We start from the raw sequence: 21,780 nt of genomic DNA on the forward strand, positions 1-21,780 counted from the left end.
TATAATATCAATCAGAAGGACTAAATGAATACTTTAGTTACAATTTGTTGCTAATACTTATATACTTTTACTGAAGTAGGATTTTTCATACAGGACTTTTACTTTAGGGTAGATTCAGGTAATGTGGGACACTTTTTGCAATTCTGACTTGTTCACCATATTTACATATGAATCCAACACATTATATCAACACCTAATATCATTATGAAATCCCTGAGATGTTTGCTTGGTAAATCACTAGACAATTTTTAGAAATTGTACTCAAAAGGAAAATCGCACTTATATTATAATTCCTCGTGCCAAATTGTTTCAGAATTTATAGATTTTATAATCTGGACAGTGGACACTATTTTTTAAGACTTAGAAATACTTTGATTCATAGAAAGCAGCCTTATCTGCCAAAACTTTCTGAAATGTGCGTACCTATATTTGGTAATTCAATTTTGTAGGATTACAGTTTTTAAGTAAAAAAAAAACGAATAGCCTGTATGTTCACATGTAATTTTAAACAATATAACTTACACAGTACGCATATACTAGTTAGCTTTAAAATCAATGTCCATATTACCCTAATCCACCCTAGTGGACCCAGTAAATACCCTAAAATAAGTATTTTTACATAGCTGTATTGGTACTTTCACTAAAGCAATATGATTTAAGTACTTCTTCCACCACTGTCTGTATTCATGTTGACATACAGAGGCTGATGATATCTGGGTCAAACTGTCAAAGGCCTAGGGTCTGGGTCAAAGGTCAGTAGAGAACAAAATCAATATGTGTGATATTGATTACAGTAACAGTATGTATGGTACTCTGTCTTTCTACTCAACCCATATTGCCTATAATGTAGTACAGAAGATACCTATATTACATGTGCAATAACACTATCAGACACACTTTGACGCATGTGGCTTTCCGTAGCGCCTCAGTCAGTGGGTGGGGAAGTGCAACGCAAAGGCAAAGAGGTCAAGAGGAGGAGGAGGAGGAAACCACGTGTGCTCACCACCACGTACAGAACTGTCCTTCCTCGGGCTGACTTGTTTTTGTAAGCCTTGTACCCTTCGCATGTAGCCAGCCAGTCTGCGTTTTATGTTGTTTTTCTTTTCCTCCTAGTATATTTCTTTCTTTTGACAGACTCGCACATTTAAAGCCAGGCTGCTGCTGCTGCTGCTGGGGGGATTTTTTTGCCGCCACACTGACTGCCGACCATGGTGAGCAAGACAGATGACATCCCGGCGTCAGTGCCGAGCTGTAATCCGGCTGATCTTGCAGATGAAGCCGGCGATGGAGCCCAGGACGGCAAGGAAACCAGCAAGACACGTCTGAAGGAGTCCTGCGGCTGTGGTGAGAGCCTGTCTTTCTTCACACCTGCACTGAACACACCTTAAAACACAGTAACCTACATCTCCACACAGGCAGCATCCCTTCGCATTCAATTGTTTTAGCTGCCACAGAGTGATTCATTGCACGTTTTCATGCCTTTGTCGCCACATTGCATCCTCTAAAGCTGGTGACATCACCTTTATGCTTTGTTATGCGACTTAAAACACCTCCACACACCCCAAAAAAATGCAAGGTGGTCCCTTTCAACAACTTGGAGAGACTCCCAAGGAGGAGGAGAAGGAGACCAACCTTGCATCTTCGCTTTAGCATTTGCTAATCAGCTGTCTGGTGTTATAATGAGATGTCTTCTTCAACCCTGACCGTGCTTGTGTGTGTTTGTTAGCAACCATGATACGATCAGACCCAGCTGTACTGTATGTGCATGTGTCACATTAGTCATTAGTCATTAGCCTGTGTGACACTGGAAGCAAACACAGTAGCCGGCATGCCAACATTAGAGCCCCCTCATTCAATATGCAGCTAACAGTAGATAGCCAACACAGACGACCACAGACACTGGAAACTATTTATCCATATGAGATTTATACTAGTAATATTGCACAGTATGTGTGTGTAGATTTAGCACAATGTTGCAGCTTGTGTTGACGCACATGTTCCGTAACAGCGTGCAGAGTGAACTGAAGGTCACCTTCAGTGGAGCAGCTCACTGTCTGAACACAGGGGGGGTGGCACGCTTTTTATTTTAGCTAAAAGACGTGTCACGATAGATTATAAGAAAACAAGGAGATGATTAATTGTTGTGTAAGGTGTTGCTACTTTAAAAATACATGTTAAGTGGATGAGGTGAGCGGCGGTGGTTGGTATTTTACTCCCCGGCTCCCTCCTCCTCCCCCGCCGGGGAAGAACAGATCAAGTGTCCCTTCTCGACCTGGGAAGCGGAAGCTGCTGGTTGTTGAGAGAGAGGAGAGAAAAAAAAAGTCATGATGGTGCATGCAAAGTGAGTGGGAAGGTTACGCGAATAATAGTAGACAGTCGTGCAAAGCTGGTGAGTATCCTGTGAGGTAAAAGTTTGTCGCAGCTTTTGTGATTTAATGTTGAGCAGAGAGAGAAGAGGAGAAGGATGTCAGCTGGTGAAGTTCATGTTACACAACTTAGACAGATATACTAAAGTCACTGCAGCCGCTCTGTGTCGGTGTGTGTGACACATGTGAGACCTTGAATCGTCTATGTGTGTGTGTCGTTGCATTGGGGAAAAGCACAGACAGGAGTGTGTTTTCTTGTGCTGCTTTGTGGATGAACATTGGTGATTATTGCATTTTCATTCATCCGGTTGTCTGGTTGGATATTGAGCTGCACATGTGCTGTCAGATCTGTAGTCAGCATGGAGCAGAGGATACTGTGTTTTTTTGAATTGAAACAAATAGTTCAGGTTATTTTACATCATCTTTGCCTTATGTGATTATGATTATGTTTTGGTGTTGAAATATTGTCGTGCACCATCTTGCACTTTAGGAACTTGCAATGGATGGGTTCACAATTTTAAAAATCTGTTTTAAAACAACAGTCAGGTGCTCAAATGAACATTGAGGTAGATTTTTCATAATCATAATTCTTCCTGTTCATATTGGCCCATTAGAAAATCCCTTCATAATGTACTTACAATGTAAGTAATGGCGCCCAAATCTACAGTCTACCCTCTGTGCCAAAATGTGTTTTAAGTTTAGCTAAATATATTATTTAGCTTTAGTCAATCAAGTTGATATCTTTCAATGTTAGTCTTTTTAGTGCTAAAGTCTCTCTTTGTTACTGTACTTCCACTGCAGCTCAACAGGGAAACACAAACCGGTAATTTGATGCTAAAAAGACTGTAAATGTGGCAGATATCAACTTAATATGACTAACTCAGACTGCTGAAGCCTCATATAAGCTTCAAAAAGCTTTTAAATGCATGTTTTGCACAAAGTGGCAGTGTGGATGCACTGTGGATTTTGGCCTTCATCACTTACATTGAAAGCAAATTTGCAGGGGATTTTTAAACAGCCATTATTAACTGAAGGGACGATTACAGTGAGGAAAAAACTTTTTTCAGTGGTCATGTGGACACCTGACTGTTGTTTTAAGGCAGAGTTGAAAAATTGTGAACCTACCTGAGACAGTAATCGATAAAATTGATTGAGCAGACTGTGTCTGGGATGATAGGAAGCCAAAAGACTGTCTTTCCCAAATGAGAGACTGTGACAGGATTGATGGCCTAAACGTGTCTGATACTGCCAGTGCAGAGTTGTAACACAGATGAGCAGATGTAACAGGACGTCGCAGCACATGGCATAGCAGACAGGTCGAGGTAAGGGTCAACGTTAGTGGTTTTAAGAGCTTTAGTGCTCCTGCAGGGTGAAGAGTGACCTGATTAATCCCAGAATTCACAGACACCTTGGCACCATGCCTCATCAGTCTATGTTACTGTGTTCACAATGTATAGCAGGTATAGTATCTTTTTTATTTATGACCGCTTAATACGAGATAACATATACATGCGTTGGCCGTAGTTGAATCATAACAGTGCTTTTCCTTCATTATGCTGCTTCATTTAAATATTTTATGAGGCCTGTGGAGATATTTCTTGTGAATTATACAGTACTCAAAGTATAAGAAGCAAAGATTAGAGAAAAGTCTGAAAAATGAACATGATTCTATGTGTAAGATTTATTTTTCTTATTGTCTATCCCAGTATTCATCTCATGATCCCTTAGATTTATCTTGTGACCCCTTGTGGGCGCGCCATGTCCCCAACTGAGAAAGCAATGACCTTATTCGTCATGTCAAGGATCCCTTTTATATACTATGTAGGGATGCAGCTACTTGTATTCACTGTTGATTAATCTGCCAATTATTTTTCAATACCCATTGAGTCCATGAAATGTCATCATCATCATCATCATCATCATAAGTCTTCTCATTGCTTATTTTCTTAAACGTAAGCTAACAAATTCAGAATTTATGATACAAAACAGTAAACGCTGCAAATCCTCAAATTTGAGAAGCTAAAACCAGCATGTGTGATATTTTTGGTTAAATGCCCTAAGCAATTAACCAATTATCAAACACAATTAATTAATTTCTGTCAATTAATCAATTGATTTAAGCTTAATGTGTTTAAAATATAATGTAATTGCATGCTCTCATTACTTTTTATATTATAGTTGATGAATTGATTGTTGGATTTAGTGATGAATTTTGAAGTAAACCTCGGAGCTTGTAGTCATTTTTTTGTTGATCCACTGCAGATGCATGACTCAGGGTCTGTCTGCCCACCAGGACGATGCCACCTTGTGGTGCAGTGAACATGATTTCAGAGACCTTGTGTGTTGTTGTTGTTTTCAGGGTTGTCTGTCTGCCTGGTTAATGTTGCCATGGCAGCAGCCACGGTCCCCATGTCAAGGGCCACAGAGTGGATAGATAGCTGGCTGCTGGATTTATTATTCCGTTTTCAACAAGAGACTTGAGTTAAGCTAAGACTTAACTGAGGAGCTACCGCAGATTAAAATGATCTCTCAGTATCTGACAGAAGATGTGAGAATTATCTCTCTGAGCTGAAAGTTTTAATCACAGATTCATTGTGTTTCATTGTGTTTTTGCTGCTCCTCTGTCTTTATCTGATTGGTGTATATTAATTCCTCATGTTGACCCCTCTGACCTGTAGGACTTCTCTCTGTTGAATGTCCAATCTCAGAAAAGTGTTTGGAGTTGTCATGTTTTTGTGTTCAACATAACTGTGCAGTAGTTTTAGTTGAATCATGGACCGATGGATGCCGATTTAGTGTAGTTCTGGTCCAAGTACAAGCTGATCAGTAATGCTGAGTATGTGGAAGCAACTCTGTGAAAGATACTTAAATGTAAATGATGAGGAAAGGACATCGGAGTTTGTTTTTTGGAAAGTCAATTGAGTCTTTTTTCAGCTTCATCACATTGATAAAAACCTCCTATAAAACCCAATTTTGACAAAAAAAAAACAGTCATGCTGCTGTGTAACATTGAATTTGATATTAAAGGCACAGCTACCTCATTAGAAATGGCATTCAAATTCTCTGATGGTTGACAAATATCTTTTGATTGGAGATATACTGTTTATATCATCATGTTGCTTAGTCTTTTATGGCTGTAGTGTTAAATATAGACATGTATGTTTTTCTTCTGTCGCCCTAAATTTACACTGCAGACTGAACACATTTACATGGGCTATTTAATCCATTGCATTTGCATTTGGAACATTATTCTAGCTGAAATGCATTGTCATGCTTCACCCATTTGCTTAAATAAACCTTTCACCCATTCACCAGCCTTTCCTCCAGTCAAAATAAACTGTCAAGAAGTATTTCAAGGAAAAAACCTTGATGCATCTCTATTTCTGCTCCCTTCCCTAAACAATGGCAGACATGAGATTTGTCCTGTTTACTGTGTGACCCCACACCCTACTTCTTACCGAGCTTTCCTCTGTTTCTGTTGGGATATGGGTCACTTTTGTTTTGTAATGCTTACACTGCTGAATTGCCTCACCAATCATGGTGCTTCTGGCACTTTGGACTCTTAATTGTTCAATGTGCTGCTGTCTGCTTTCAGTCATTTAAAATGTTTTTATTATTATTATTTAATCGTCAAAGAGCACTTTTTAACCTTTGTTCTCAGTTTCTGAATCACAATTTGTTGGAATTATTTTGGAGTTAAACTACAAAAGCTTAAATATTTATTTATGTATTTGACAGAAGCAGTGCTCATTAATCAGCAGATAATAAACTGTAAATAAGATGGTTAACTTTAAAGGCACATTTACAGACAGCTAACTATCCAGACTGAAATTGACTTTAATAAGACAGATTTACATGAAATATGGCAAATGTGTGTTTGCTTATTCAAAAGAAATGACTTAATAGGGCCGATAATTTCAATAGAGCTGCAACGATCAGTTATTTCCGTCTGCTGGTTAATTTTAGTTCATATGAAGTCAGAAAATAGTGAAAAATTCCTGTCACAAGCTGTCAAAGCCCAAAGTGACCAAAAGCCAGAGTCAAAAGATATCCAGTTTACTGTAATGTGAAGAAGAGAAAGGCTCCCACTGTTAAATCTTGTGTCTCCAGGGAATGTTTGCTGCTAGAAAAAAGAAGAAACGCATCATTTCGGAAACACTGTGACGAGACGCCGACTCTTCATTGTCTCTTGTCTTGTAACATTATTAACTTGTGTGTCTGCTCTGGAGGCGTTGTTGTGTTTGGTATTCAGAGCGTGTTAATACCCCCGTCTCCTCGGCCCTTCCTCTCCCCCCACTCCACCTCCATTTCAGTGCGATCCTTCCCACCCGGGGTCGCGGTCCACTTATGAAACCCAACCCCTCTCTCTCCCTCTGTCTCTCTCTCTCTGGCCTCCTCTCTTCTGTAACCCTGACGCTGTGTTAACCTTGACAGTTAGCAAGGACACACAGAGTGGCTGGCAGAGTCCAAGTCAGAGAAAACAGTTGTCTGACATCTACATACTCTACCCTGCTCCTTTTTGAATAAATAAACCAGCCTTGTTCCTTGTCATTTCCCACTCAACTTAACTGTTAATGACTCTAGAAAAGAATAAAACCAGAATGCCTGAATAGAGAGTGTAATAAGAGGAGGTTCCTGGTATTTTGGCTCAGATTTTCACATTGAACAACTCATTTTTAGGGAGTGAAGTCTCTAATAGAAGAGAGGACAGCAGCAAGTGATTACTAGCTAGGTTGCGGTTATTGCATCGTCCAAAAATCAGGCGAGCAAGTGACCAATAATTCCCTTTTGTGAATGCTGAAATCTCATGCATTCAACCTCTCGAGGCCTCCTGGCTAAACTTGCTCCGGTGTTGCAACAGTGTCAGATTGAGCCGGTCTGTGTCGGAAATTATTCTTTCTCGTTCAGCAGGAACACCTGGTTACTTATTGCCACATGTTTTTGATACAGTTATTAGTGATCTCTGTGTGTTTGTTGTAGTTTGGTCTTTTTAGACTTTGACAGATAATGCTCGTACAGTTGATGATTGATGAAACCGCTGCGTTTTATATTGCTGTAAGCGGCAGATCTAATCAGCTTTATTTGTGTTTGAATGAACAGGACCAACACCGCAGCACCAGCATACTGTAGCTGAGCTTTGTCGGCTCTGTTCCCCCATTCATAAATAGTTCATAAGGTTACTGGTAAGGTCATCCAGCCTCTGGGTCTGTGTGCTTTGTTCATGACAGACCTGGCACTGTGTCTGTGGTTTGATGTAGTAGTAGTAGTAGTAAAAGTCTGGTGTTTTTGTTGTCATGATGACTGTCAAAAGGCTGTTGCCTCTTGATGACATGATTGTCTAAGTGTAGTTGCCGGTTGTAAAAGGAGATATAGGGATATTTCTTCATGTTACGTCATTGTAACAACCGCTTTGTATTATATTTTCAGACTTAATGCAGATTACAGCAGGTGAACTATCCAAATCGCTTCTTTGAGTGTCTCCATTTCAGAATCTGGATGTCTCTTGCCTTCGCTCATGTTCCTCTTTGTTTCTCCCGTTGCAGGGCACAGTGCAGATAAAGCCATGGTGAACGGTGACGGGGCACAGGAGCACACGGAGGAGGCGGAATTGAAGCAGGATGGGAACGGCGAGGTGGACGGAGGAGAGGAGTCTAACGAACAGGAAGTGATAGTGATCCAGGACACAGGCTTCACCGTTAAGATCCAGGCACCTGGGACAGAGCCATTCGACCTCCAGGTAGAGATTAGGTTTCCATTAGAGCTTGTGAATTACACCGCAGTGGCAGTTAACAAAATGTAGGGGGGGGGTGGTGGTGGGTGGTGGTATGCTCATATTTCCCATATTTCCCATATTTCTCATCTCCTTCCCCTTCCTCCTCCAGGTGTCTCCCCAGGAAATGGTGCAGGAGATCCATCAGGTGTTGATGGACCGCGAAGACACCTGCCACCGCACCTGCTTCTCACTGCAGCTGGATGGAAACGTGCTGGACAACTTTGCTGAGCTCAAGTCCATTGAGGGCCTGCAGGAGGCCTCGCTGCTCAAAGTGGTGGAAGGTCAGTGTACTGAAGATTAAATATGTAGCTGCTCATCAAGTACATGAAGCTGCACACACTGTAACCTTCTGCATGTTGAAGCTACAGCAAAGGTGACAAAGCACCTAGTGTCGCCTTTCATCTCGCCCTCGTTGGTATGCAGTGAAAATGTCAAATGTCAGCGGCTCAAATATACTGTTAACTAAACACAGAGATTAGACAACACTGGCATCGTTTACTAGGACACGTTCAACCTGACAAACTTGAATAGTGCTTTGCAACATCAGCCACAGTAAATGTGGTGTCAAGTTGATTTGTTATTTCTCGAACTGCTAAGTACTGACATTACCCGCTTTTTGGGTTTCTGCTGTTTCTCTTCCCGTCAGAGCCATACACAGTCCGCGAAGCCCGCATCCACGTGCGTCACATCAGAGACCTCCTGAAAAGTCTGGACCCATCAGACGCCTACAATGGAGTGGACTGCAACTCCCTCTCCTTCCTCAGCATCTTCACTGACGGAGACCTGGGAGGTATGTGTGTTCACTGTACTCTCCCTGTGTGGCTGCGAGAGAGACGTTGCAGGGGTCGATGCGTCCTGCACAGCCATCTGGAGCATGCATTTTAATGCACATTGAATGCAGTGATATGTGACGCGTGCCTCGTTATTTGACTGCAGATAGCGGTAAGAGGAAGAAGAAGGGCAGCGAGCTGGAGCAGATTGACTGCACTCCCCCAGAGCACATCCTCCCCAGTAGCAAAGATCGCCCCCTGGTGCCCCTCCAGCCACAGAACAAGGACTGGAAGGTGAGGAGAAACCTACTGTAGTCTCGGCTCGTCATATAGAAAAATTACATTTTGTAAATAAAACATTCTGAAAAATGATTAATGCAAACATGATTTAGAACATAGCAGAACTGTGAATGAACTAATACTTTTAACACCTCAACAGCCTATGCAGTGCCTGAAGGTCCTGACCATGAGCGGCTGGAACCCTCCACCTGGCAACAGGAAGATGCACGGCGACCTAATGTACCTGTACATCGTGACTGTGGAGGAGCGCCACGTCAGCGTCACTGCCTCTACTCGCGGTTTCTACCTCAACCAGTCAGTCAACATTTCAATGTTGTATTTTCTTACAGCTCTGTGTGGTCACTCGTGTATTAAGCCTCATAATCTCTCATTACATAATGTATACACAAATAATTTAGCAGTCACTGTTAGGCAGAGCGACTTCCACAGCTCCTCAGTATTCATTATTTAAAATACTAACAGCTCTAGTGAACACGTTTGGCAGCAGTCAGATGTGATTGTCTGACTATATAAAGGAAAGATGCTACTGTGAATAAACTTCAACACACGTACATATAAATGGAGGATAGTGTGTAAGGTGCAAGTGCTGTGGTTTATTAGCAGTTTTAGAGTTCTAATTTTGGATTAGTTTTGGATGCCAGCAAGGACTTAGTAGTCCAATTAATGAGATCTAATTGGATTACAATTGGAGTGATGCTGTAGTGTGAGAAGCAGGGTGACCTTTCTCTTTCTAACGGTGTGATCACAGCCATGAACTCCTCAAGGTGTTTTGTAGTTTCTAAATCAGCATCTATGAAAGAAGAATTTCACACCAAGTCTTCTCCCTACATGAAACCTATTTCCTATCCAGGCCTGTTTATTTGTTTGTTTACCCCATATTCATTTTAGTAATAAAATCTTAATATGTGCTTGTATGTGTTCTCTAGATCTACTACCTACAACTTCAACCCTAAACCAGCCAACCCAAGCTTCCTGAGCCATTCTCTGGTGGAGCTGCTGAGCCAGATCAGCCCCGCCTTCAAGAAGAACTTCACTGCCCTGCAGAAGAAAAGGTAAAGCCCTCTCCATGCCTCCACTTCCATTAAACCTATTCCTCCTGCCAGTGGTTTCACACAGGATGATTCAATTTCATTCTGAGCTGCAGAACAGATTTTTTTTCTAATACCACACATCAGTATCTCAATACTCCACTCTGTGCTGTACAAAAACCTCCTTTCTTTGCCTGTGTTACATTTCTTTTTTGACGTGCTTCATTTCTAAGTTAATTTATTCATTAACTTTATTTAACCAAGTGAGCACGCATTCTTTTACAGTCAAGACCTGGTCAGAAAGTAGGAGGTCAAAGTCTTCAAGCACAAGAAGGACAAAATGAAAAAGACTAAATAATTACAAATATTGTTTAGACTCATCATTTCACCTTTGCACATCTCATTTTTTGTGGCCTGTAATGTTGGTGTTCTAGAAATAGTCCATAAGAGAGCAAACTCGCAACAAAAACAGACATATGAAAAGAGATAAAATAGGAATGGATCTAGTGATGTCTTATTTGCTATTGCTGCAGGGTCCAGAGACACCCGTTTGAGAGGATAGCCACACCTTTCCAGGTGTATAGCTGGACCGCTCCGCAGGTAGACCACGCCATGGACTGCGTTAGAGCTGAGGATGCCTACACCTCTCGTCTGGGTTATGAGGAGCACATACCTGGACAGGTGTGTGAACACAGCAGTACATCAGGCAGATTGTTGAATGATGAAAAATGTGGAAAAAACCCACATTTTTTTCAGTATGGGTAAATTGTCTTTTTTTTTCTCTGTACAGACAAGAGATTGGAATGAGGAGCTGCAAACCACTAGAGAGCTTCCCCGGAAAAACCTGCCTGAGCGTCTGCTGAGGGAGCGCGCCATATTCAAGGTACTGCTGAGCCTCAGTCTTTGTGTCACATTGTGGTCATTTAGCTTATTAAAGCATCTTTTACCAAATGCCTTCACGGTATCAGCAGTGGAGAACAGCAGATGCTGAATCACGCAAACTGCTCACTCACTCTGGTAATGAGCAATGTGATGCCAATGTCATGAGTAAATTTCCAGCTTTTCATTGGCAACAGCTTCTCATTCTTCTAAGTCTCTTTCTTTATTCTTTTTTTTAAATGTCCTGTAGGTTCACAGTGACTTTGCAGCAGCTGCCACTCGTGGCGCGATGGCAGTCATTGATGGCAACGTAATGGCCATCAACCCCGGTGAGGAAACACGCATGCAGATGTTTATCTGGAACAACATCTTCTTCAGCCTGGGCTTCGATGTGAGGGACCATTATCGTGAGCTGGGTGGCGATGCCGCTGCCCACGCTGCACCCACCAATGACTTGAACGGAGTACGAGCTTACGGGGCCGTGGATGTGGAGGGTCTGTACACTCTGGGGACAGTGGTGGTGGACTATAGAGGCTACCGTGTCACTGCTCAGTCCATCATCCCAGGTATCCTGGAGCGCGAGCAGGAGCAGAGCGTCATCTACGGCTCCATTGACTTTGGAAAGACTGTTGTGTCTCACAGCAAATACATGGAGCTGCTGGAGAAGACCAGCAGGCCACTCAAGGTCAGTAACTGTTGTCTCTACTGTATGATTATTTTTAGTAACAAAGGTGACTAATCCAGTTAAACGTTGGTGTTAAGTCCTGTTTTTCTCATCATATTGACTCCTGTACTGGATGTAAATCTTAGGTCCAGAGGCACAATGTGCTGAATGAGAAGAACGACAAAGTGGAGCTGTGCTCCTCAGTCGAGTGTAAGGGCATCATCGGGAATGATGGTCGTCACTACATTCTGGATCTTCTTCGTACCTTCCCTCCTGACCTTAACTTCCTGCCTGTGGATGGAGAGGAGCTTCCTCCAGAGAGTCAGCGCCTAGGCTTCCCCCGTCAGCACCGCCACCGCCTGGCTTGTCTACGCCAGGAGCTCATCGAGGCCTTTGTCGAGCACAGGTAGGTGTTTTGTGTGCATCATAATCAGCTTTACTGTGTTGACCAATAAAACCATGTCTTCATAGATGTGTTTAACCGTTGACTCTGTCCCAACCCAGATATCTTCTCTTCATGAAGATGGCAGCGTTACAGCTCATGCAACAGAAAGCAAACAAGGACACTAACAAGAGTGAAACACCTGCTATCACAGAGACCTCAGAAACAACCACAGAGAGCAATGCTGATACAACCCAGACACAGACCACAGCTTCAGATTCTCCTAGTGAACCTAATGCAGAGGTCTCTACAGACAACAGCACCTCTGCTGCCTCACAGGCAACGACTGAGGAGGAAGAAAACTCCTCGAAGCCCGCCAGTAACGGGCCTCTAGACCCCGCAACTACACAGAATGGGGAATGCAAGAGCCCACTGGAGGGTAAGGAGCTTGAGGAAATTATTCCAGGATTAGCTCAGGCCAAAGAGCTAGCGGAGACCTTAGTTGCCGAAGATGGATCTGGTATTGGTACGTCCAAAAATACCCCAAAAAGCGAGGCCTGGACAACACAGGGAGAGCTACACTGGTGGATAATTAATTCCATAGAGAAAAGCAGCATTTAAACATAAAAGCAACATTAAACCGAGAATAGCCATCTTGATCTCTCATTTTGAGAGAACATGCGTGTGTGTGTCCATAGCTTTAGAGTAGTAGAGTATTTGGTAGGACTTTAGAGTCTTAGTGTTTAGAGTTATAGTGGCTTCTCTCCACCTGACTAGCTGTCCCTGCTCAGTCCTCAGCCTGCGTTGGGTATGAGTGTTTGCCCCAAATCAACCCATCTACCCCTCTTCCAGCCTGTGGTGCCATTGCTGAATAATCGGTTGCTGTGTCCATTAATCCAAATGAAAACAATATCTTGGTGTATGATAAATAATGCTTGCCTATTGGTTGTAAATCAAAGTAATCTGCTTGTTAAACAGACTGACCTAATCTTTAAGTGTTTGCCGTCGTTCATGATCAACAGCATTGAAATGGTGGTGGGTACTTGACTAAATCCAGGTCTACACTCAGGCACATAATGTTTAAATGTGACTGTGGCTTGGTGGTTTAGTTCTGTCCACACTGAAATGCCAAAACAATAATGATTTAATTGACATTATTGTTACACATCATCTGCCCAAGATTAAAGTGGCAAAGCTAATTCTTGTTTTCCCTTTCTCACTCTCTAAACTAAGGTCATCATTCTCAGATTGATCTTCTTTTAGGAGGATTTTTGTGAAGCTGTAGTGTGGGCATGGCCAAAACTGTCGCTTTTCTTACATGTTGACAGTGATGTATATGTTAATTGTCTGTCACCATTCATTTAAATCTTTTAAAACCTCTTTCGTGTATTTGATCCCGTTTTCTAACAGATCCCAAAAGCCGCGAGGTCGTCCTCAATGCCTGCAAGGCAGTCGGCTCCATCAGCAACACATCTTTCGACATTCGCTTCAACCCTGATATCTTCTCCCCAGGTATGTATGATAAAGATAGCTAATCAGTAAGCTTCGAAATTTATTAAAATCATTAATAATAAAAACATTACTGCAAATATGCCAGAATTAGCCAGAAGTCCTTGGCTGTTTGTGAAGTTGGCAGACACAAGAATATGAGCACAGAAGTGATGATGTGTGTTTTGTTGAACCAGGAGTGCGTTTCCCAGAAGATAGCGCAGATGATGTCCAGAAGCAGAAGCAGCTACTCAAAGACGCTGCTGCCTTCCTGGTTTCCTGTCAGATCCCATCATTGGTCAGTGATGCAGCTACAGCCTCACATTCAGTTCCTGTACGAGGTGAAACTGCAAGATGTGTCTGAGTTTAAGTGTGTGTGTTTTTAATGACCAGGTTAAAGACTGTTTGGACCACAGCGCTCTGCCAATGGATGGAGCCACACTGACGGAGGCTTTGCACCAGAGAGGCATCAATATTCGCTACCTGGGCACCGTTCTGGATTTTGTGGACAAAACTCCTGCTAAATCCCAGCTGGAGCACTTCTATGTGAGTCTGAACCCTCCAAATCAAACATTTACACACCAACATGTACAACATCTTCCTGAATTTCAGCCTTCATGCTTCGTCATTCTAACATTGTTTTTTCTCTGTAATTTAGAGAATAGGAATCAGTGAGCTGATCACCAGATGTGCAAAACATATCTTCAAGACATACCTCCAGGTTGGTAACATTCAACATTCACTGTGTACCTTCTTTAAAAGACACACCTGCTTCTGTTTCAATAAAATAATTACAAATCTTTTCCTTGTCATGTAGGGCGTAGAGTTGTCTGCTCTCTCTGCCGCTGTAAGCCATTTCCTGAACTGCTTCCTGAGCTCTTTCCCCGACGCTGTTGCCCACCTGCCTCCTGACGAGCTGGTGTCACGCCGCAAAAACCGCAAACGCCGCAACCGGGTCCCCGGTGGTGGAGACAACACAGCGTGGGCCAGCCTGACGCCCAGCGAGCTGTGGAAGAACATCGCCTCTGAGGCTCTGAGCTACTATCACTTCACCATACAGTGGTGAGGATTCATCTGTTGATGTGATAAAAAATATTTACGCTAGTATGATGACCCAATGTTGGCAGGTTAATTTTACACATTTCCAATTTTTGTGTGATTATTAGTGACAAATATGAAATTTCTGCTTTCTACAGTGACAGCGTGGACCAGGTGGTGGAGAAATACAACCTTCAGAAATCCACTCTGCTCAGAGAAATATCTATCAAAACGGGCATCCAGGTAACACAGTGGCCTCTGATACCATTTTACCAAATGTCCATCATCATGTCTTCTCTGATTTTTCACAAATATCTGTTTGATACGCCCCTCTAGATTCTGATAAAGGAGTACAACTTCGACAGCCGCCACAAACCCGCATTCACAGAGGAGGACATCTTGAATATTTTCCCTGTTGTGAAGCATGTGAACCCCAAAGCCTCAGACGCCTTCCACTTCTTCCAGAGCGGCCAGGCCAAGGTGCAGCAAGGTGAGTCTTGCACACCTGAATTCACAAATGTTTTGCCGAGTATATTCATTTTATTTTTAACTTTGTATTGATTGAGCTGAATAGAGACCCGCCTCACTAGTCTTCCTTTTCATTTTTAGGTTTTCTGAAGGAAGGTTGTGAGCTGATCAACGAGGCTCTGAATCTTTTCAACAACGTGTACGGAGCCATGCATGTAGAGATCTGTGCCTGCTTGCGCCTGCTGGCTCGCCTTAATTACATCATGGGTGACCATGCTGAGGTAGACACCGGCAAATCAAAAAATACAAATAACTTGTGTCAGGACTTACAAACAAGGGTCCTGTTGATTTTGTGTCACATATTATAGTCACATATTTACTTGCAGGCCCTCAGCAACCAGCAAAAGGCTGTTCTGATGAGCGAAAGAGTCCTTGGCATCGAACACCCCAACACAATTCAAGAATATGTAAGTTATCGCATCTATTGTAGGAAAAATCTTTTTTTCATGCCAAAGATGTTTAAGATCTTTCTCACCTTTTATGTTCATTTCCTGTTTGCTTCCTAGATGCATTTGGCTCTGTACTGCTTCGCCAATGGCCAGCTGTCGACCGCTCTGAAGCTGCTTTACCGTGCCCGTTACCTCATGTTGTTGGTTTGCAGTGAGGACCACCCAGAGATGGCACTGCTAGACGTGAGTTCATTTGTATAAACTGCTGCCTCTTTGATTAAACCGTCTAACCTACCGAGTCTCATTTTAAATCCAACCTGACAGAAGAAAAATACATTTTTGTGAACAGTGCTATGTTCTCCTGAAATTATAAGCACTGATGACCGTTGTTTTTTGTCTCTCATTCCACAGAGTAACATCGGACTGGTACTGCATGGAGTAATGGAGTATGATTTATCTCTGAGGTTCCTGGAGAACGCCTTGACCATCAACACAAAGTACCATGGACCCCGGTCCCTCAAAGTAGCCCTCAGGTGGGCAGAGGTTCATCATCTACATGCCTGTAGTGGTTAAAATACTCATATTCCTGATGATTTACATGATGCGTTTCTTCTTCCAGCCATCATTTGGTCGCGAGGGTTTACGAGAGCAAGGCTGAGTTCCGCTCGGCACTGCAGCACGAAAAGGAGGGATACACCATCTACAAGAACCAGGTAGATGCTGCGGGACTTCCACTAACACTTCGCATTATCGGCTGTGAGGAAGTGATGTATTTAAATGTGTGTTATTTTGCTTGTTTCAGATGGGTGAGGCACATGAGAAAACCAAGGAGAGCTCCGAGTACCTGAAGTACCTCACCCAACAAGCTGTGGCTCTGCAGAGAACCATGAACGAGATCTACAAGAACGGCTCCAACGCCAGCATCATGCCCCTCAAGGTGGCTGTTTGGAGTCAAGACATGATGTTCTTCCATCTGATTCACCCCAAACATTTGGCACTAATGCTGTGTTTTTATATCCTCCTGTTCTTTATCAGTTCACTGCTCCCAGCATGGCCAGCGTCCTTGAACAGCTCAACATTATCAATGGCATCATCTTCATACCTCTCAGGTAAAGCGCGAAAAGGAGTTTTATGTTATACAGTATGTATATAGGAAAAAAACTGACATTTTTAGATGATTTCTAAGGTTCAAAGAGAGGTGACAACATGAAATTGTCTTGAACTTAGACCGAGCCAACAAGTAAGAAACTCTGGTTTAGTTTTTGACACACAGAACTGAACTTAAAGGCTCATATAGGGTTTGTCACCAAATCTGCTTTTTATCATTTTATTTTATTATTCATATTATTGCTTAAGCAAATAATAATTTCTCCCTGACACAGAGAGACTAATACGTACTTTTAAATCAAGCAGACCGGACTATTGTAATGCTCTATCTGACGTACCCAAAAAAAGTTATAGATCAGTTTAGAGCTGGTTTCAAAACTCAAGTGCTGACCGGGACCAGAAGGAGACACATTACACCTGTTTTAAAGTCCTTACATTGGTTGCCATAAAGATTAAACTTGCAGCATAACGGAAGTGTTCTGTGGCCACTTAAATCAAATAAATGCACTAAGAATCCAAATCTTCATCATTTACCACGTTATCTTCTGCATTTACCTCTCTGTCAACGGTCTGTTTAAGAAGAGCATGCATAGTAATGACAGACTTTTGTTTATGGATCCTGCTGCACTAGCTGTAATTGTCTGATAGGGATGTAAGCTTTAAAGGAGTAATTCAATATTTAGGGAAATGCACTTGATCACTTTCTTGCTGAGAGTTGGATGAGAAGATCAATACCACTCTCACATCTGACAGTGTGTCTGGGAAATATGAAGCTACAGTCAGCAGCTGTTTAACTTAGTTTAGCATAAAGACTGGAAATGGGGGGAAAAGCTAACCTTGCTCTGTTCAAAGGGTAAAAAAAATCCAACTTCCAGCACCTCCTTTGGGAGTCTTGCCAGGTGACTAGCTAAGACTCAAGACTCCCGGCCAAGAAATAGTTTGACATATGACTTTGGTTTGATAGAGATTGAACAATTTAGATATAATTGTTAAGCTTTAGAGCTGCTGATTAGTGGACTTTGCTGCCTTTGGACAGAGCAAGGCTAGCCCATGGCTTATGTAGCTTCCTATTAATGGATGGATGACAGTGGTCAAGCTCCTCATAAAACTCTTTGCAAGATAACAAATAATTATAAAAGTTGGCCAGAAGGACAGAAGGCTAAGAAAATACAAACTGCATCTCCAGTTTGAGTGAAACTCAACTCTTTCATTGAAACACTCTTTCATTCATCATACTGTTGTAAGGTCCTACTCATGGATTTCTTTTGAGGAGTATAAATAAGCTGCTTTTAATTTAACTCCTTTTTATATCATCAGGCTATACTAGAAATTAATTTTCCAGAAAGCGTGCAAGAATCCAGCATTGATGTATTTTGTGTTTCTTTCTCTCTTTCAGCCAAAAGGATTTAGAAAACCTGAAGGCAGAGGTGCAGAGGCGGCAGCAGCTGCAGGAGTTTGGAAAGATTGAGGATCCCAGTGATGACAGCCCACTGGAACTAGAGGACAAAATTCCCATTGATTAATGTCTAGACGCCCTCAAACACAACTCCTTTCTGCTAAGGGGAGGGGGGAGGCCGTGACGAAACAGCCATGTCACTAAGCCTGCGGACCCGAGAACAGAGTGGTCTAAATCAGCATTGAAATAAACAGGGGGAGGGATGGGTCAGGGCAGTCCAGAGAACAAACTGTATGAACTGTAGGACAAGGAATACAGAGCAGAAATTTCCTACAAGGTAGGAAGGGAGGGAGGAGAAAGTACAAATAACATAGAATCAACGTAATGTGCAATGTGAAAAATCCCCGGCGCTAAGAACTTGGTGATGAAGTCACTCAAGGTGTTAGTTGCTTAGAAATATGGTTGCATATGAAGAGTGGTGGCAGCCGGGGGAGGGAGACCAAGGATGACCATGACATTGTATACCAGAGCCTTATCCACTGTATCATAATCCCCAATCACTGCTTCTATTCAGCTCAAACATCCCACAGCACAGGACCACATTTAGCCCCACTATTTCCCCCAAAGAGCCTCGAAGAACCCAGGGTATAGCCACCCCCCACCCCTCGATGGTGCTCTAAATTATACAAAGCACTTACCCTGTCCTAGAACTCAGGGGTACTTTCTACTGTGCACTAAAACAAGACAACAGTCACAAAATTTGAGATTTTCCAAGTGGGGCTTTAGAATGTAGATTTCCTTTTTTTTTTGGTGGTTCCTTTTGAGCCGCTCCGCCGCAATCGCCCATCATTCTTACACGTCCCCGATGGCTAATTAATTTAAACCTTCTATAATTTGTACTTACGACATCCCAGGTGGGTGCCTGCTGTGTCCTATGGTTCCGGTTTCTCCAAAACAAACAACACAGTGACACATGATGAATGAGCTTTCAACCGGTTGTTTAGTTTTCAATTTATTTTGCTGGATTTTTTTTATTATTATTATCATTATTAGTAAATAATGGATTTTGTAAAAGTGCACAGGAGAATTAAGAAGGTATTTTAGGCCTGTTAATCATCATTTAATTTAAGCCATGTCTGTTTTATAGAAAATGTATAGAAGTGGAAAAAAGATGTATAAATCTCTATCAGATTTAGACAGGTATTTGATTGATGTTAATGGGAATCGCAGATTTGAAAACGTCCACCTTTAAGCAGTAGATTTATCTATATACTAACTGTGTTCAATCTTCTATTTTTACACATTGAAATAATATGTGCATGTATGTTTGTATGTGTGGCTGTGTGTGTGTGTGTGCGTGTGTCTTTGTGTAGTCCTACAGAAAATCATTGGCCAGGGCTGCTGCTTTTGCTGCTGCATAGTTTGAATAGAGGCTAAAAGTGAACATTGGCTTTCCGAATGTTTTATTTTTCTACTCATGGTAAAGCTGTTGGATGGCTGACGCCTCTTTTCTTGAAACACTCATGGCCACCAATGTTGTAAATCTGTTTTTATGTATGAATTGGTCCTGAAATTAGCCCCTTCTCACCAATTGGACAGGTGCTCAACATTGGTTGTAGTGACTGATTTATTGTTTCTGGGTGTTTTTGTTCCTCTTTTTTTTTTTTTTCCCCATCATTGGATCTTGTCATCTTTTCATATGTAATGGATACAAAAACCAGCCAGGCGTGTCTGTTCATTAAGCAGTATTTAGTGCTCTTTCTCATGCTGTTTGGATGTGTGAACATATTCACAGCACCACCAAAAGTGGACAAAAGAAGGGCTGTTTCAATGAGATGTACCAAAAAAAAACAAAAAACGACTGATTAAAGGTTTGTGTGCGCTTGTATACATGCAATGTATCCCTCCCATGGCAATTTGTTACTTAATTGTTGCCGTGTCTAAAAGTATGTGATTAAAGCAATAGAGAGATGGTGCTGGAAATTATTGTTTTTAGTAATTCAGTTTTTACTTGGCATACAAAATGCAAGATGGACTACTTACTGTACCGGCTGAAAAAACTGCAAATAAGCGAGCCTTTAAAGAAAAAGGAAAAAAAAAAAACATAAACAAAAGGTGAGCTTCTCAGACTGGGCAATGAAGTATCTACAGTGATTTTTTCCTGATTGTGCTCCTAAAATAAGATGTTGTAACATCTACAGCACAGCGTGGTGTGTATTGTGCCTATTATTTATGCTTCAGAATGGAACCAGGGTGAAAACAGGTAAAAACTACAGTTTATAAAGGTGAAATATGCTTCTTGGTTTTGTTTTCTGGGCTTCTGTATCATCATTTTTCAGTTTCTTTGATTTTGTTTTTAAAAAGGTTCAATGTTTATCCCTGCTCCTTATTTCTTTCAACAAAAAAAATCAATCTTGTTCAACTGTTATACCAACAATATCCATAAGGTGGCGCACTAACATTTTTCTTTTTGTGATGAATATACCTTCATCTAAACAAGAGGGGATCTATTATACACATGCATCAGGTGTTCAGACAAATTGACGGTAATTGGCTCCCCGGCCTGAAATTACAAAGACTGTTGAACATGTTCTGAACTTGTCGAAATCCCAACAGCAGTGACTGTTGTTTGGAGAATTTCATAGTTTATGATGTAGAATAAACTCAGTGAGATTGATGAAATTATTTGTCTGCAGAGATAATCTATGTTTATGGACCATTGCAGCACAGTGCTACTGTTTAGTTGGACGCACTAATCTGACTCCTCTCTAGAGTTCAGTGTAACATTTTCTGTTTTTAATAGTTTAGCTGTTAAAAGTGCATGACGTCATTTACTGTTATTAGATGTATAAACTTCAAATGTGGATGAAAAAAACAAGAAGGCATTATGGTTTTATATTGCATAAGATGGAAGTGTATTTAACACATTTCATTTGCAAATATTGTATACCAGTTGCAGCTTCTTTGCTAAACTAAATGACTCAAACCAAAAGTAAGTGTTGAATATGAATGTTGACTGAAATCACATATACATACAGACAGTTATTACAAATTATGCAAGCAATTTTCACATATGGATCTTGCACAAACTGGCAAGAGAAGAAATAATCTTTTATTTGGAGGAAAAAATGTATCTAATATCTGTCTCATTATGTACTTTGGTGCCCACAAGTCATCTTGCAGTTATTGTCTGTGTGATGCCCCAAATGTCTAAAGGTTTTGTGTTTACCCAGTTGATGAAATTTCTTCTGCAGAAGGGCCTTTTTGGCTGAGTGTTTGAGTTTGCTTCCCCTGATGATGTGTGCTATTTGTGTGTTGCTATTTACAAATTCATAATCTAATTATTTTTTGGTCTGAGTATGCTTTTATATTAAAATGAATAAAGTAAAACTAGTTCAAGTTTGCTTGGAAGTTTGGATAAATCTTACAAATAGCCAGTGGTGGAAGACATGTTGAGATCTTTCACCACAAGTATACTGCGTGAAATTATTTCATTCAAAACTTCACTTAAGTCAAAGTACTTAGCAGCAAAGTGAACTTGGAGTATAAAACGTAAAATGACTCATTAAGGGGCAGAATGGCTGACAACCTGTTACAGAATATAATTGCATTAGTCCTGAACATAAGCATTTTCTGTTTTAGCTGGTTTAGGTTGAGCTCATTTAAGTGAAT

The 21,780-nt window shown here is 41.5% G+C and overlaps 1 protein-coding gene across 4 annotated transcripts; it reads left to right on the forward strand.

The window, feature by feature from the left end:
- The first annotated feature begins 1,027 nt into the window (after positions 1-1,027).
- On the forward strand, positions 1,028-21,507 carry cluha (clustered mitochondria (cluA/CLU1) homolog a). 4 transcript variants are annotated; one of them, XM_062418491.1, is made up of 28 exons: positions 1,028-1,045; positions 1,135-1,344; positions 7,910-8,103; positions 8,249-8,420; positions 8,786-8,929; positions 9,076-9,203; positions 9,349-9,503; positions 10,136-10,261; positions 10,771-10,918; positions 11,028-11,120; positions 11,367-11,801; positions 11,927-12,186; positions 12,285-12,688; positions 13,573-13,674; positions 13,848-13,948; positions 14,044-14,196; positions 14,309-14,371; positions 14,468-14,712; positions 14,847-14,931; positions 15,025-15,178; positions 15,298-15,437; positions 15,543-15,623; positions 15,723-15,848; positions 16,017-16,138; positions 16,225-16,318; positions 16,408-16,542; positions 16,641-16,714; positions 18,109-21,507. In XM_062418491.1, exons 2-28 carry the CDS (start codon positions 1,209-1,211, stop codon positions 18,233-18,235), a joined length of 4,197 nt encoding a protein of 1,398 aa, XP_062274475.1. In that variant the 5' UTR covers positions 1,028-1,045; positions 1,135-1,208; the 3' UTR covers positions 18,236-21,507. The 4 variants fall into 4 exon arrangements, with proteins under 4 accessions (XP_062274475.1, XP_062274474.1, XP_062274477.1 ...); XM_062418490.1 differs by having other exon boundaries at positions 1,034-1,344; XM_062418493.1 differs by having other exon boundaries at positions 1,035-1,344; positions 12,285-12,601.
- The last annotated feature ends 273 nt before the right edge of the window (positions 21,508-21,780 follow it).

Source organism: Scomber scombrus, chromosome 5 (genome assembly GCF_963691925.1).
Source record: "Scomber scombrus chromosome 5, fScoSco1.1, whole genome shotgun sequence".
Taxonomy (NCBI): domain Eukaryota; kingdom Metazoa; phylum Chordata; class Actinopteri; order Scombriformes; family Scombridae; genus Scomber; species Scomber scombrus.